This window comes from Bos indicus x Bos taurus, chromosome 17 (assembly GCF_003369695.1).
Source record: "Bos indicus x Bos taurus breed Angus x Brahman F1 hybrid chromosome 17, Bos_hybrid_MaternalHap_v2.0, whole genome shotgun sequence".
In the NCBI taxonomy this organism is placed as follows: Eukaryota; Metazoa; Chordata; class Mammalia; order Artiodactyla; family Bovidae; genus Bos; species Bos indicus x Bos taurus.
In genome coordinates this window covers 26,132,875-26,149,237 of record NC_040092.1, presented here as the reverse complement: position 1 = coordinate 26,149,237, position 16,363 = coordinate 26,132,875, and the positions used below count along the sequence as shown (strand labels likewise).

The window sequence follows — 16,363 nt, the reverse complement described above, 5'->3', positions numbered from 1 at the left end:
TGTGCTTTCCAGACCTTCAGTATCTGCATTACCCCGGAGCTCGATAGAACATAGATCCTCAGCTTCTGCCTGCGACCTGCTAGAGCAGAAATTCGGGATGGGGCACAGATGTCTGCGTTTTAACCAACCCCCGTGAGCAGTTTAAGAAGCATTGTTTAGAGAGTCTGCTAGGCTGGTTACAGGAAGGATAAGTAGCTGAAGGAGTAGGGCACTTGGGAATCTTGGCCAATCCTGGCTCAGCGCCTTAGTAACTGGAAGTGTTGACCAGGAACAACCTGAGCGAGTCCCCACCCACTGGGTCCTCAGGAGCATCCTTAGCAGGCAGTGTACTTTTCATTTGGAAATTCATGTTTTCCATGTCTGACTTTAGTGAGATCCTCTACTGAGCAGAAAGACACAGCTAGGGATGACACAGTGATAGAGAAGGGCTGCCCTGGAAGTAGCGTTAGGTTAAAACCCCTCGAAACACTCACATGCACACATCTGGTTCTGTGGACGTCTCAGTCCTGTTTTCTGATGAGTGAGCAGCCAGGATGTTTGTGGGTGAGAGGAGGTGTTTTTATTCCTGGTCAGAACACCCAACAACTGATCTGGGCTGGCTTGGCAGGCTGAGCAAAGACAAGGATCAAGAGTCAACTGAAAACACCTTTTCAGAATTGGAACGGAGAGCTCTGCTTGAAAACCTAACAGCCTAAGAGCAGGTGCTAGTTATGTAGCTTCCTTGACACTTTATAAAGTTAGTTCAGGTCAAAGAAGCAAAAGAAAATAGCTGTAACAACAACAACAGTGCTGATAGCAGGGTTTATTGAATCCTTCTCAACTGGGCATTGTTCAGAATGCATCTGTGGGTTACCTAGGAGATGACAGAAATATTGTCCCTCTCATATCCATGACAACAAGGGGAATTGAGACATGATCAGGAGAAATGACTTCCCAAAGCCTCAGGGGCAGATAGCCAGGAGCAGAGTCTGGATGCCAACCCCAGGAGTTTAGCGCCAGAATCCGAAATCTCCACCACTGCATGGCAGCATCCTCTGACCTAGGAATCCTGACTTCCCTGCAAAGCAGGGTCAGCTCTCCTGCCACCAAAAGGTGGATCACCTCCTGCAGCAGCCAGACTCAGAAACAGTGGGCAGACAGCTCACCCTGACCTCTGGGCATCAGCAGACAGGAGTGCACATCGTGTGGTCACGAGTGACAAGTGTGATGAAATTTAATCCTTTTAATACCCCCCAGGGAGGTTGATAGCATCCTCCTCATTTCACTAACGAGACAACCAAGGCACAGAGATGCTGAGCCACCTGCCAAGGACACACAGCTCCTAAGAGCAGAGCAAGAGCCCTGAGGTCCACAGGTAACACCATATCAAGTCGCTGAGAGAGTCAAGTGCAAAGAAGAAATGGTCCATGAGTGTAGGGCTGATAAATCGCAACACCTGTTGGGTTGGGAGGCAGTGAGCTCTGGGATCCATTGCAGGGGGCATGTTCGCCCGTGATGAGCTGGTACCCACCTGGGTGTCAGTACTGAGGGCTTTGTATGTGCGCCTTGTGTGCTTTGCGGCTAATTATTCAGGGCTCCCAGGGCTTGTTGGCCACTTCCTGGACCAAGGCGTCCACCTGCAGGTGATGCCAGAAAGAACCTGAACAGGTTCCATTCATCCCCGAGTCTCATCCAAGAGCAGATAGGGCCCTGAATCTCAAGGTGGGGGTCAGCATCTGGGCTGCCCAGTGACTTTTATGGGTCCTGGGCTCCTTTTGCTTTCATGGGACCCTTCCTCCCTTAAGATATTAAAAATCATATTATACGTCTGCTTGGGTACAAAGATGAATGTAATCCAGCTTGGATTCATTATTATTATATTCATTTTTTCCCCTGATTTTAAAGACAATTAAAATGAAAACTTTGCCATGGATCCCTCAACAAGGCCTCAGGTACCATGCTGCTGCCTGTCTTGTATTAAGGTGCTCAGCGATCATCTGGCAAGGGAGTGTCCTTGTGGTTAAATAAATCTGTTTTGTCCCATCAAACAGATGACCTTAGTCTCTGATCTCTTGGTCTCTTGGTGTAAGTCAGGTTAGGCGCAGGTGTGTTGTAGTAACAAACACCAAAATCTTACATTCAGCACAAGGGTTCATTTCTTGCCACTGCAGATATGGGAATTCTCCATGAAGCTCCCCTCCACGTGGTAACTCAGGGATCCAGGATCCCTGTATCTTGAGGCTGTGCCAGCCAAAGCGTATGGCTTCCTGATCACCGTGGGGGCAGGGAGAGCTCTTCTGTGTCTCAACTATAGAGGCAACAGATGTCACCTCTGTTTCTGGGTCACCAGCCAGAGCTAGCGACCTGCAGGAGAGGCTAGGAAGAGCAGTCACCCTGAGTGGGGGCCCTGTGGCACGGCTCTGCCACATCTGAATTCTGGAGTCCTTACAAGGCAATGCAATTTTGCTACTAAAGTGTGACAATATTAGCCAAGTTGAGAATTTGAGAAGTGCTCAGATAAAGAAGCTTAAACTTAATGCTTTGCATTTAAATCTCTTAAGAATTCTCTTTCCCCCAGTAATTCTGGTGGGCATGGGTTCTCTGCCTCTTGGGAATAACTTTGGCAACCCTGTACCCATGAGTCTTAGCTGGAGGACAAGGTTGTTAGGAACAAAGAAACCGGGATGCTCAAATATTTGGGGGCTCACCTTCTGACACCAGCTTCATCTCCCTAATGCTCCCCATCTCACTGCAGTTGGTACCTTGAGGGCAAAAGCTACAGTCAACAGGCAGCCTTGGGTTCTGAGGTCCCACCCGTGAAATGTATTTATCTGCACACAGGGCACCTCTGTGCCAAATGCATGTCTGTACAGAAGCAAAAGACTCCAATGATCCAGACCCACCAGTGCAGAATTCACTACGTTTTAGTTGGATTTGATAAAGGCATTCATCATGTGAACTAAAACAAATGTTTAAGACATTTTAAGACATTGCATTTTAATAATGCTGAATCAATACATTATAGGATGCAAAGCATTAAAGAGTCATCTTCACCAGAGTCTCCCTTTGGTTATTACTTTGTTACATTTTAGTATCAAGATGAAATCACCCTGTAAAGATTCTAGAGTTCAGAGCAGTCACTTGTCCTGGAATCCAGAGCCAGTTTAGATGAATTGATGGGGTTTGTCTGTGTATATGTAGGTACATGCAAGAGCTGGTGCAGGTGTAAGTATGAAACTGGCGGTGGAGGGTATTTCTTAACTGGACATCACCATGAAAGAGGGCTTCCCAGGTGGCGCTATGGTAAAGAACTCGTCTGCCAATGCAGAAGACAGAAGAGACATGGGTTTGATCCCTGGGTCAGGAAAATCTCCTGGAGGAGGACATGGCCTGGAGAATTCCCATGGACAGAGGAGCCTGGTGGGCTACAGTCCAGAGGGTCTCAAAGAATCAGATACAATTGAAGAGATTTAGAACACCATGATGCCATCTGAGAAGCAAGGGTGATTGAGTCACTAGTTAACTGACTTCACGTCAGTTTGCCCATAGAGGACAAAAGATCTTCAGTTCAGTTCAGTTCAGTCACTCAGTCGTGTCCGACTCTTTGCGACCCCATGAATTGCAGCACGCCAGGCCTCCCTGTCCATCACCAACTCCTGGAGTTCACTCAAACTCACCTCCATCAAGTCGGTGATGTCATCCAGCCATCTCATCCTCTGTCGTCCCCTTCTCCTCCTGCCCCCAATCCCTCCCAGCATCAGGGTCTTTTCCAATGAGTCAACTCTTTGCATGAGGTGGCCAAAATATTGGGAGTTTCAGCTTTAGCATAAGTCCTTCCAAAGAAATCCCAGGGCTGATCTCCTTCAGAATGGACTGGTTGGATCTCCTTGCAGTCCAAGGGACTCTCAAGAGTCTTCTCCAACACCACAGTTCAAAAGCATCAATTCTTCGGCGCTCAGCTTTCTTTATAGTCCAACTATCACATCCATACATGACTACTGCAAAAACTATAGTCTTGACTACACAGACCTTTGTTGGCAAAGTAATGTCTCTACTTTTGAATATGCTATCTAGGTTGGTCATAACTTTCCTTCCAAGGAGTAAGCGTCTTTTAATTTCATGGCTGCAGTCACCATCTGCAGTGATTTTGGAGCCCCCAAAAATAAAGTCTGATACTGTTTCCACCGTTTCCCCATCTATTTCCCATGAAGTGGTGGGACCGGATGCCATGATCTTCGTTTTCTGAATGTTGAGCTTTAAGCCAACTTTTTCACTCTCTACTTTCACTTTCATCAAGAAGCTTTTTAGTTCCTCTTCACTTTCTGCCATAAGGGTGGTGTCATCTGCATATCTGAGGTTATTGATATTTCTCCTGGCAATCTTTTTTTTTCTTTTTATGTCAAAGGATTTTTTAAAATTTTTATTATTATTATTTTTTTACTTTATAATATTGTATTGGTTTTGCCATACATCAACATGCATCCACCACGGGTATACACGTGTTCCCCATCCTGAACCCCCCTCCCACCTCCCTCCCTTCCAGCTTGTGCTTCCTCCAGCCCAGCGTTTCTCATAATGTACTCTGCATATAAGTTAAATAAGCAGGGTGACAATATACAGCCTTGACGTACTCCTTTTCCTATTTGGAACCAGTCTGTTGTTCCATGTCCAGTTCTGACTGTTGCCCATAGAGGACAAAAGATCTTAGCTTCTGCTTATGGACCCCTACCGTGCCTGTGAGAGTCTGGACTTAATAGTTTGTTATTGTCCTGGAAGGCAAGTTTCTTCCCCATTTTACAGATGAAGAGACTGAGGCCCAATGCGCTTCTGTGACTTGCCTCCAGGTCCCCTGAGTGAGTGAGGGGAAGGTTGGCGATCTACACACAGCCCAGAACCTGGAGTCAGACAGGCTTACATCTGTCCTGCCACTTCCTGGGTATGTGACCTTGGTCTTTAGTCCATCTGGCCTTGTTTTTCTCATTCATACAACAGGCTCCATCAACTTACCCCTGGAGTCTCTCTGGCCATCAGCAGTCATGCATAGAAAGCCCCCAGCAGGACCCAGCACATAGCAGGTTTTCAGTAAATAATAAATAGCATCACAAAAGTTGTTTACACATAAAGATACTGCACGGAACAGCTTACTCCCGAATCACTGCTACGCAGCGACCCAGCCCTGCCAGGACGACCCCGACCCCTGACTTTGCTGTGTTAAGTATTGAGAGTTCACCGTGTCCCTGGATTCTCAAAACGGTCCTGGTTTGGACACATTAGAGAGCACTACCCCCTACTCATTCGCTGCCTTTTACAAAGCCCCAAAGTTTTTCAGATGAAAAACCCAGAGCAGAGGACCCTGGGAATGCTAACAGGCACGTCTTTGGATGTATTTTCCTTCATCTTTATAAATACTCACAGCCAAATTTGCAAGTCTCCGCTGTTTATCCCAATTAGAGTTTACTTGCCCGATGACTGTGCCATCTGTTCCTGCTGCGGTCAGAAACGCAGCCGCCCTCCGCTCCTGATGCTGCAGGTGGTGGGTCTCTGGGGTGGAGGGAGCGGAGCCAGGGATGGGGACACGCAAGCAGCCAGGTTAACTCATGTGGGCATGGTTCTGCCCCCATCAGCCTTGCCACCCAAGCCAGAGGGATGGTGCCCTGCATCCTGAGGTCAATATTGACATCCCAATAAGCCGACCAGGGCTGATCAGTGGGGTTGTTGTTTTCTTTCTGCATCACTTGGTACTGGTTCCTTCTGGTAGCGGCTCGGGGGTCATGGGAGGGACTCTGCCTCAGCTGCCAGGCTCAGCATCAGAGACCCAGCCTCTGCCAGCTGCAGCCAGGCCCTGAGAGTGTGTCCGCAGAGGAGGCTCTGGAGGAAAACCTGCCTCCTTCCTGGAAGAGGGAACATCAGGAAAGCCTGGGGAAGTCTCCAGAGGAAACACTCACTTATGAGATGTTCTTTGGGTTTCCTGGGTCCCTATGTCTCATCCACTAGCCATTCAGACCTTCTCCCCCTGAAATTAGTGAGAAAAGGCATGTGGCAGCTGCCTGACTTTTAGGAACCAGCATCCTTATTGCCTTGAAGCCATGTCCTCAGATACCCAGAGGAGAAACAAAGCAAGGAATTGAAAAGAGGGATAAACCATTAGGTGTGATCACACAGGACTCTTAGAATCCTTGGGGTAGAAATGTGAGGTGGGAGAGGGTTAGCCCTACAATTTTACTGCCAGGTCACAATGGAAGCAAGTCTCAGACCACACTGTCACACATGTGCAGACATGTATTACAAAGCACTGGTTGACAAGCAAGCACAAAGCAGCACTTCCTTCTCTGTTCCCTTGGAACCTCCTCCACCAGCGCCCACGGAAACTGAGGAGAAGACCCTGGTTCTGGTGGCCTCGGGCAACCAGAAATCTGCCGAATCAATATCCACACAGAGGACCATTTATAGATCCAGCCTTGGGGTCCATCTCCCAAAGTATACCAGTGTTTGCTTATGTTGCTCAGTCATGTCCAACTCTTGGCAGCCTCATGGACTGTAGCCTACCAGGCTTCTCTGTCCATGAAATTTTCCAGCCAAGAACACGGGGGTGGGTTGCCATTTCCTTCTCCAAGGGATCTTCTGGACACAGAGATCGAACCAGCATCTCTTGCGTCTCCTGCTTTGGCAGGCAGATTCTTTACCACGGAGCCACGTGGGAAGCCCCCAAAGTATACTAGCCTTATGCACTAATCATTCAAGAGTGGGGTAGCACTAACATACCCCTTGTTTTGAGTACCTTTCATTTCACCAATGAACGGCCACGTCTCCCCTGCTTCAGGCCTAGGTAAAAGCTCATCATTTACCAATTTTCTTCTGACATTGCCCATACTAAGTGGGCATGCCTAGAGCTGGAGGGGGATACAGGTGTTGTATAGCTTTGGGGCAGCTGTCCCTGGTGCACAGCCTTCCTAACATCTGCATTGCCCACACCTGGGGTGGGATTCTCATTTCTGGCACCGGTTGCCCCAGAATGAAGTTCTAGTCCCTGGGTATATGCTCTCCATCCAGGAGAACTGTAAACTATAAATGCCAGAGCCAGCAGGTCCCGGATTCCGTGGGGATCGTCCTGTGTGTCTCGCACTTGGGTGGGTGCAGCTGGAGTCCATGCACAGGGCCATGAGGGCATCCAACCCAACCTGACCTGACGCTGGCTTTGCTACCCCTGTAGTCATCTTAAGCAAAGTGGCAGCCCCCTGGCCGTGTCCATCTCTACAGGAGCCATGTCAGACAGTGAGCCTCGACATACCCTCTGACTATTGATGACTGAGAGATTTTTTCTTTTTTACATTAAAATGAAGATTCTTTGCCTCTCTTGGAAAACTGGAAGTTTTGCCCGGGGTGGGTCTGGCCTGAAGCTAAGAAGTAGACATTCCTCTAGACAAAACGAACATGCCCTGGTTCACCATGGTCCCCAGAGATGCTATGGGTTTGCCCTGCTCCCCTCCTCTCATGGGCGTCCCCCACCACCCCTGTGGATGTTCAATTTATAGCAATGGTTAGACATCACCTCTGATCCAGGACCTTCCCCTCATCACTCACATCAGAGCCGACCCTCCTTTCTACAGGCATACCCTGTGGCAGCTGCCAGGGGAAGTTGCCCACCACAGTCCCCATCAGTGAAGAGGACCCTGAGCAAAGATTTGCTCTTTGGAAGGAGACCCTCCGAGAGCTCGGGTCCCGGACTGGCAAAGCGGTGGTACCCAGAAGGTGGAGTTCACAGTAGTACCTAAAATGTGCAGTGGTCCATCGCCTCTGCGTGAGCACCAGCGTCTCTCACTGGTTTTGTCTGAGTCCCCCAGGGTCTGCTGGGAGCACACAGTCTCCCTTCTGCCATCCCTGTGCCCCACCTACCCCCACTTTCCGCCAGAAAAGCAAGTCAAGAGCTCAGATGCCAAAAGTTTAACTTCTCTGTGCACTGCTGCTGAATTAAATCTTGGAGTTTTGGGTGAAGTCAAAAATGATGGCTTTATTGCATTGCCAGGCAAAGAAGGACACAGTGGGCTCACACCTCGAAATACCGTGTGTCCCCCACTTGGAGAGGGTATGAGAAGTTTTATAGTAATAGTTCAAAGAGGGCATGATCAGCTCATGGACATTCTTCTGGTGGGTTGGTGGTGAGATAAGGGGCAGTCAGCATCATCAACCTCAGGTCCAACTGGTCTGGGGTCTGCTTGTGGGCAGCCTACCATCCATCATTAATCCTTAGCTTCTCCCACCTGGAGAGAGTTCAGTGTCTGCAAAATAGCTCCAAGATACTGTGTCTATCTATTGATGGGGAACCAGGACCCTGCCCCAAGGCTGCACTACTGTTTTTCATGACTGTTTCTCCCTGGTCTTTCAACTCCTCCCTTCCCTAATTAACAACTATTGGGATCTGCCTCTTGGAACTCAGGGAAGGTCATGGAGACTGAATGAAGATTATTTCCTATAATCAAAGAAACAGGGGACACAGAAAGGCTTTGTGTCCAGGAGCCCCACAGGGCCCTGCTCGGTATCAGCTCCTGCCCTGGGCTGTTTCCAGGTGCCTCAGATGCCTGACCTCCTTGTGGGCTCCTGAGACCTTGGCTGCTCTTAACCCGCCAGGCCCCTAATCTGATGTCCCCACACACCAGCTGTTCATCCACCACCTTTGAGGTTTTCTCTGTATCTGTCTGCCACCTACACAATTATTTCATATTTTCTTTAAATCTGTGCACTTTCTAAAATTCTATTTTGATATAATGTGAGATTCACAAGAAGTTACAAACATAGCACAGATGGTTGCTGCATAATTTCACCCAGCTCCCCACGGATAGCATCGTAGGTGACTGGAGCACACTGTTGAAACCGGGCAGTTGATATGGGTACAGTGTCAGTAGCCAAACTACAAAGTCATTCTTTGTCCTTCCTCTAGTGATAAATTCCATGGGATTTGATGGTGCATATACATTCACATACCACCATCAGGAGTACAGATGGCTCCACCCCACCAAAGTCACACCTTCATATTCCTTTTTTTTTTTTTTTTTTTTGGTGGTTGCCCTGGGTCTTCGTTGCTGTGTGCAGGCTTTCTCTAGTTGTGGTGAGTGGGGGCTACTCTTCGTTGTCATGCACAGGCCTCTCATTATGGTGATTTATTTTATTGCAGATCATGGACTCTAGAGCACAGGCTCAATAATTGTGGCTCACAGGCTTAGTTGCTCCATGGCATGTGGAATCCTCTTGGACCAGGGATCGAACCCGTGTCTTCTGTATTGGCCAGCGGATTCTTATCCACTGGACCACCAGGGAAATGTTACTTCTTAAAAGTCAGACCCTTCCCCCAACTCCAGACCCTGACAACCGCTGATCAGTTTTCCATCACTTTAATTTTATTATTTCACAAAAGTTGCATCAATGAATAATCTGTTTTTTTAGTTAGGTCATTTTTACATACACACAGAGGATATACACATGAAGGATTTGATGGCCAGTTGCATTTTTCTCAAGCACATTAAAATGAGAATGTGGCCGTTTAAATAGTGTTATATCCTTCCACAATCACTTCACACCCCAACCCTACCCCTCCACACACACACATGCACTACCATGGCAGCTGGTGGCACACCTGGATGAACAGGTGATCTCAGGGCTCTTCTAGTGCCCTTCTAACCCGAGGCTGTTGGCAGCTGCTTTTCCCCACCTGAGGACCTTGGAGCAAAAGCTCAGCCTTGGAGCAAAGTCTCTTCTTCAGGACTGAGCCCAGAAGAACCAGAGCGCTTGGCCTTGAGGCATCTGAAGTTGCCATCCTGGGGTCAGAGATGCTTCCTGGCACGTCCTGCATCTTTGCAATGGGTGACCTAGGCAGGAGGCAGATTGCTCCCGGTCCACACCTGTGCCTGTAGGAGCCCAGTGTCTCCTCTGTGTCTTCCTCGCTGGAGACAGCCATCACGCCCAAGCTCATTCAGCCTTTGAAAAGAATCTTGCCAATTATTTTAACGTATCAAAGAAATTAATTATAGGTTTGGGATTTGTTAGGTCTATTTTCAGAATTCCATGATCTCAGACATAAATAGCACTTCACTCTGGCCTAAGGAGCTGAACGCTTAATACCAGTGGAGGCGGAGAGGGAGAAGGTGGGGAGGGAGAAAGAGGAAGAAGACAGCATCGCTCTACCACCATCCACATCCCTGTCTGCTCACCTACATGAATCCAGACATCTCTCAAGCCCCAGCTTGGTACCAAACTCTAGTCTGAGTGCTGAGTGAGAAAGAAGGAGACAGAAATTCCTGCCCTCATGGAGCTGAGATTTTAGTGGAGAAAGTCAGACGATGCACACGGTTAATAATACAGCAGATGACGTTGTCCATTTATCACAAAGGAAGGGAGACGAGGCAGGACCACCACGCAGATGGAACAAGCCACTGCCACGAGGAGTGTGATGCCTGCAAATCAGGGAGTCCTCTCTCTTCATCGCTTCAGCAAATGTTTATTGAGCACCTAGGACATGCCAATATTATGCAAAGCATTGAGGATCTGTCAGGACCAGAAAGCACAAGCTTGGCGCTTAAATGATCTAAGAGAGAGATGAGAAATAATCAGGGAGCTACTAGAATGGAGGGTGCTATGAAGGGAACAGCAGGGGAGGAGGCAAAGTCGACCGTCTATGTGCCCCTTCTCAGGTGGGCGCCCAACTGTGGACCCGTGCAGGGAATTCTTGTTGCAGGAGACAGAGTTTTGCTTTTGCACCAGGGGAGGAAGTGTAGGGAGTATGGATCTCGGTTCTCCAGGAAGGAGAGTATGGCAGGATCATGCTCACCCAACTGAGAACCAGAAGCAGGCAAAGATGGGCGTGTATGGGGGTACTGCCCATGGTACCCTCCCTGCCATGTGTACCCAGGGACGCTCCCGCCTCCCTAAATATCCTCAGTGTCTGCAGATGGCAGTGATGTTGCTAACCCAAGCGAGCAGGTAGCAGTTCCTTTTAATGCTAAAGCAGGGTGCCCTGGGGTTCTGCAGTTTAGGGGCAGAAGCCTACACCAGAAAACTGCATCAGTGGAGTTAGCAACTGAGCCATCCCCAGAGCTGGGCTCTCACCACCTCCTGCTCCAAATTTCAAGCAGCTACAGTGAGGCGTGCCAACCACAAAGTGCCCGGGCTGCACACAGAGCCGAGAACAATCCGCTGTTGGCTGAGATCTGAGTGTTTGCAGGGTTTCTTGGCACCTGTGCTTTCCCACGTTTGCCCTGTGAGAGAATCTGGCTGACGGCCAAGCTTCCAACCGACAGGAAGCTTGATTTGCTCAGCCACCATTCTCACGTGGAGGCAGGAGGCAGCCCCCCCCCCCCACCACACACATGCACACATGTGTGCAAACACACTCAGGCCATACACGTTCATATGCACACACACATACTGTCATCCACACATGCACACACAACAGTCTTGTACACACACATGCAACGCACATACATGCACAGACACACACTTGTGCGCAGACGCATGGGGCCCCAGAAGCCCGGGCCACCCTCTAACTGTGTGTCCGGGTCTCCGTGCGCAGTGCAAGGTGCGGGAGCTGGAGGAGAAATGCCGGACGCAGAGTGAGCAGTTCAGCCTGTTGTCCCGGGACCTGGAGCAGTTTCGCCAGCACGCCGGCAAGATCGACCTGCTGGGTGGCAGCACTGTGGCCTCCCTGGACGTCCCGTCGTCCCCCAGCAAGTCTTTCCCAAGGTTCATGAACGGACTGGCTCCCTCCATTGGAAAAGGTAAGTGCCTCTCTCCCTTCCTTTCTCTCTCCCTCCTGCCTAGGCCTTGATGGAGAAGAAGGTGCAGCCAGCAAGCTGGGAACAGCTGGGCACAGCCAGGGGTGTGTGACAGAGCCTGTCACAACACCCGAGGGAGTGACCAGCATAGCAGGACTTGGGATGATACAGGGGCAGCTGGCGTTTCCCATGCATACTCGATGTACCACCCTTGATGGGTGTGAATCAGTGTAAGCTCCCTCCCAGCTGCTCTGAGCCCTGTTATGCACATGACACCGGCCCAGGTGCCCGGAGGATCAGCCAGCCAAGCGGTGAGCTGGGACTTGGACCCAGGGACCTGGCTCTGGGGTCTGCATTGGGACCTGCCAGGCGGGCTGCTCAACTTCACTTGTTTCCCTTCTCACCCAGCGACCTCTTGATGACATTGTGATGTACTTGGAACTTCTGTTCCAACAAAGGCAGCAGTAGCACCTGCGGTGAATGTTAATGCGTTCCCATCACATTTGTGTTCAGGAAGCAGAGTGGAGAGCGGGGAGACTTCACTCTGCGTGGTTCTGAGGGATCATTTCTTGATCACAGAGGCATTTAATGTAACCTCAGGGGAAGTTCCCAGTGTAGACAATGAAGTACCCTACTCAGTTAGGGAACTTTCTCTCCAGTGAAGGTTAAACAGGTCACAGGCTGTTTTCTCCTGTAAAGCAGTTGACTTTTTTTATTTTAGGGGACATGTGTGCCAGAACCCTACTTTAGAATTCCACAAAAGGGAGGGAATTTCCAGATTTCACCCAGTTTTTGTCAGAACATAGGAGAAGTTCTTCTGGGTGCTTTTTATTATTAAAATGAGGTGCTGCAGCATGTATCTTGATGAACAATGTTTCTTGGCGTACCCCTCCTTCCCGCTCCCTTTCTGTCCTGCGCATGCATTGGGAGAATGCAAAGAGGCCATGAAACACAAGACAGGGAGAGGGAGGTCCCCCCGACACCACCACCACCAAGTTCCGAGCACAGGGTACTCCCCAGGCCATGTTCAGGTACCGAGGCTGCGATGCTGTGCATATGGCAGGCCCTATGTGGAGCCCCTCTGGGTAGGGGGACACAGACAAGACACAGGGGCACAGATGAGTAAGGAGCCACTCGCTCAGACAGACACGAGCAGTCAGGTGACAAGAGAGCAGATGACCCAGCGCCATTTAGGATGATCAGAGAAGACTGCTTCCTGGAAATGAAGTTTGAGCCATGACCCCTGAAGATGAAACTTTCTCCAGTCCCCACTGGATGGGAAGGTCTGTGGCTCAGGGCTCACATGAGCTCAATCACGCACAATTATCAGGGTCCCCAGGTCCCCAGCATGGTTGATGAGTCCAAGACTCAGTAAAGAGTTGTCCTCCTGGCTCAGACCTGTTACAGAAACACAGGACGAGCATAGCGTGGGTCCTGAGGGAAAAGAGATGGGGCGTCTGAAGAATCCACGTGCAGGCGTCCTATGCCCTCCTCCTCCAGGAAGACCACCTGGAGTGCCCACTATGCAACAACAACGACAACAAAAATGCAGCTATATGGATGCAGTGATGATGTCCAAGGACACCGAGTAGATACAGCATACAGGATCTGTTGGGCACTGGTCATGCGGGCACCTCTGTCCAGCATACGCCAGAATACCAGACTGCCCGAGCTAGGCAGGCACTCAGCACAAACCAGGTTGGGCCCACAGTCTAGTTACAGGGAAATGCCCCGGTCACCTAGGGAGCCTGTCCCACTGGTGTAGGGAGAGGTTTAGAAACTGTGCTCCCAGTCACAGTGCAGCCTGACTTGTCAGCAGACCCTTCTTAAAGTAGCAGCCCCAGGCTTCCCTCCATGTGAATTCCTTTCTGCACAGCATGAGGACGTGTTAGTCCAGGGCAAGGTCCAGGGCAAGCTCATGGGTCACTGGAGGGGGAGCAGTGATTGACCTGAGCCATTTGGCGTCCAGATTGATTTGGAAAAACCAATCTGATTTGTGATGGAGGAAAATGGATGCTGACTAAGAATAAAACAAACAAAACCAAAACAGGGCTGTGTCTCTATTAAGGGAGTTCTAGACCCTGGTACCAGAGTAGGTTTGCACCAAGGCTTCTGTTTAGGCATTTGGAAGAGCCATTGTGCTCAATGACCAGCTCCTTAGCTGGGCATACTTGGCGGCATCCTTAGAGCATGCTTGCTATGCTGGCATCAGTGGCCATGGGAGGAATGCCTGCAAGGGGGCTTCCTCACGCAACCCTGAAGTCCTCCTCAAGGTCGTTCTTTGTTGGCAGATGGCAGGGACCACTTTAAGAATGAGGGTAATGAAGAAACTCCCTGCTGGGCTGGCCTGTCTTCCTTATGCAGGAGAGGAGGGTGGGGGATGGAAGGAGTGGGCAGGGCCAGTTCAGAATCAGAGCAGGACCAGGCCAGTGTGCTGCACGTCCTGTCGGGGGCCTCCTGCCTGAGGCTGGGTCAGCCTGAGGGTGAGGAGGACAGGACCACTGGATTGTGAGCCCCTGGTTGGGACTCACCTTCTGTGCAGTAGAGTCACCCCTGCAACCAGCAAGGCTGGAACCTCACAGGAACAGAATTATCCCTGGACATGTACTAGGAAGGGGGCGTGTCATCTCGCAGAGCCACCCCTCCATCGCCAGTTTCCTTCCAGTATTGGAGCTGAGTTTCGGTGAAACACCAGATAAAGTCATTGTTTTGGGCTCAGTGGCCATATTTTCCAAAAAATATGTATCCTGAGGCATGCAGATCACAAAGGAATGTGCAACTGAGGGCATGACATGATTTTGTGTCTAATCTCACATTCACTCATAGAGCAGAAGGACAGGTAAACATGCCACAGGCATCAGATTATTTTTCTCTAGAAAACTGGATTTGTTTAAGTAAAATGTAAATAGGAGGCAACTCTGGTCATTTCACCCCTTGCTCCTCCCAGCAGCAGTGTATCAGTCAGGACAGGCTAGGTTCAGCTGCAGTAACAAAATCCTCAAATCTCAGGGGCTTAAAACAGCACAAGTCTCTCTCTCTTTTGATCCTGCTCCATGTCCACCTTAGACTGGATCAGGGAATGGGTTCCACACTGTCTTCACTTGGGAATGCTGAGCCTCCTCTGGAATGTTCCATCTCAGGGGAAAGGAAGCATAACAAATTAGACACTGGCTCAAAAGGGCTTCCACCCCAAAGTAGGACACGTCACTTCCACTCACAGGTCACTGACCTGGATGAGTCCCATGTCAGAGTGACACCCTTCCACTGCAGCACTGAAGCAGCAGGCCGCGTCCTCAGCTGACTTCCTGAGGCTGCAGGATTTGAGAGTCGATTCCCTGAGTAAATATGGACTTTGCACCTGCTGAATGCTGAGCGCTGCTGTGGGCATTTGGGATCCTGGGCAGTGACCAGGGCCAGGCTGCTGCTCCCTGGGATCTGGCCTCCTCGCAGGGCCCGGGGGTCTACTTCAGTGTCAATTCTCTGCTGCAGTGATGCTTTGCCACCGTTTTGTTAATCAGACTGGGCCTGAGGGGGTGACTTCCATGTAGTCTTTGTGGAACACTTCTTACAGTGTTTGTTTCTCCTGATTTGGGCTCAGTGAGTCATCTTCCTCTGTGAACCAGTCCCCATGATGGGAGAGCCACAGCCAGAGGCTAGACAAAGCCAGGGAAGGGTGTCTGCAGCCCACTGGGCAGCGAGAACTCGGGGAGGGGGAAAAATTAATTCTGTAATTCATGTCTGATCCTAAAAATACACTCCTGACTTTAATCCAACGGTCTGGGCCAGCACTGATCAAGGGTCTCGATTCTCCCCTGCCCGCCCCACCTCCCCCCCATAGTGCCTGGGACAGGGCCAGCAACCCCATGAGGACAGGATGGGTAGAGATCTGCTTGGTCCTAGTGAATCTCTTATCAAAAGTATTTTTCAGCCGTAAACCTGACCATTTGGCCACTTTGTGTATGTCAGGACTGTTCAGGTTGTATTATTAAGAATAAGTGACAGGAAAGCTGACATACACTAGTGTGAGCAAAAAGGAATTTATTTATCATGTAGAGTAGATGAAGATGGCTTAGCTTCAGGTACGGCTGCGATGGTTAGATAGCATCACTGACTCAATGGAGATGAATTTGAGCAAACTCCCAGAGATAGTGAAGGACAGGGAAGCCTGGTGTGGCGCAGCCCATGGGGCGCAAAGAGTCGGATACAACTTAGTGTATGAACACACAGTTGGATTCAAGGGCTCCAACCATGCCATCTGGACCTGATTCCTGCCTCTCCACCTTCAGCTCCTCCTTCTATGAGCAGGCTGCATTGTCAGATGGAGTTTCCTCCTCCTGGGGACAGTGTGGCTGCTGTACGACTAAATCTCATTTCCTTTCTGTTTTAAGCTGGGGAAAAGGAGAGCCTCTTTGCTCATGACTCCCACGAAGGTCTCTCTGATGGGACCTTCCCATCTTGCATGCAACACTATCTCCACCAAACAACCAGTGTAGCCAGGAATGGACTCTGCCAGATGGACGGCCCAGAGCAGAGGGTGTAGATGAAGAGTGGGAGATGGGTGGGTTCTGAAATGAAACTCAAAGGCTGATGCCAAAGACAGGAAAGATCCACAGGGAAGGCAC

General features: G+C 49.9%; 1 protein-coding gene across 10 annotated transcripts in view; it reads left to right on the top strand.

The window, feature by feature from the left end:
* Positions 1-16,363, top strand: part of RIMBP2 (RIMS binding protein 2) — a 308,606-nt gene that overhangs the window by 235,632 nt on the left and 56,611 nt on the right. For all 10 annotated transcript variants that reach the window (XM_027567059.1, XM_027567052.1, XM_027567053.1 and 7 more), the window contains one exon: positions 11,540-11,744. In XM_027567059.1, the coding sequence (XP_027422860.1) occupies positions 11,540-11,744 (205 nt within the window). The remainder of the gene's footprint in view (positions 1-11,539; positions 11,745-16,363) is intronic.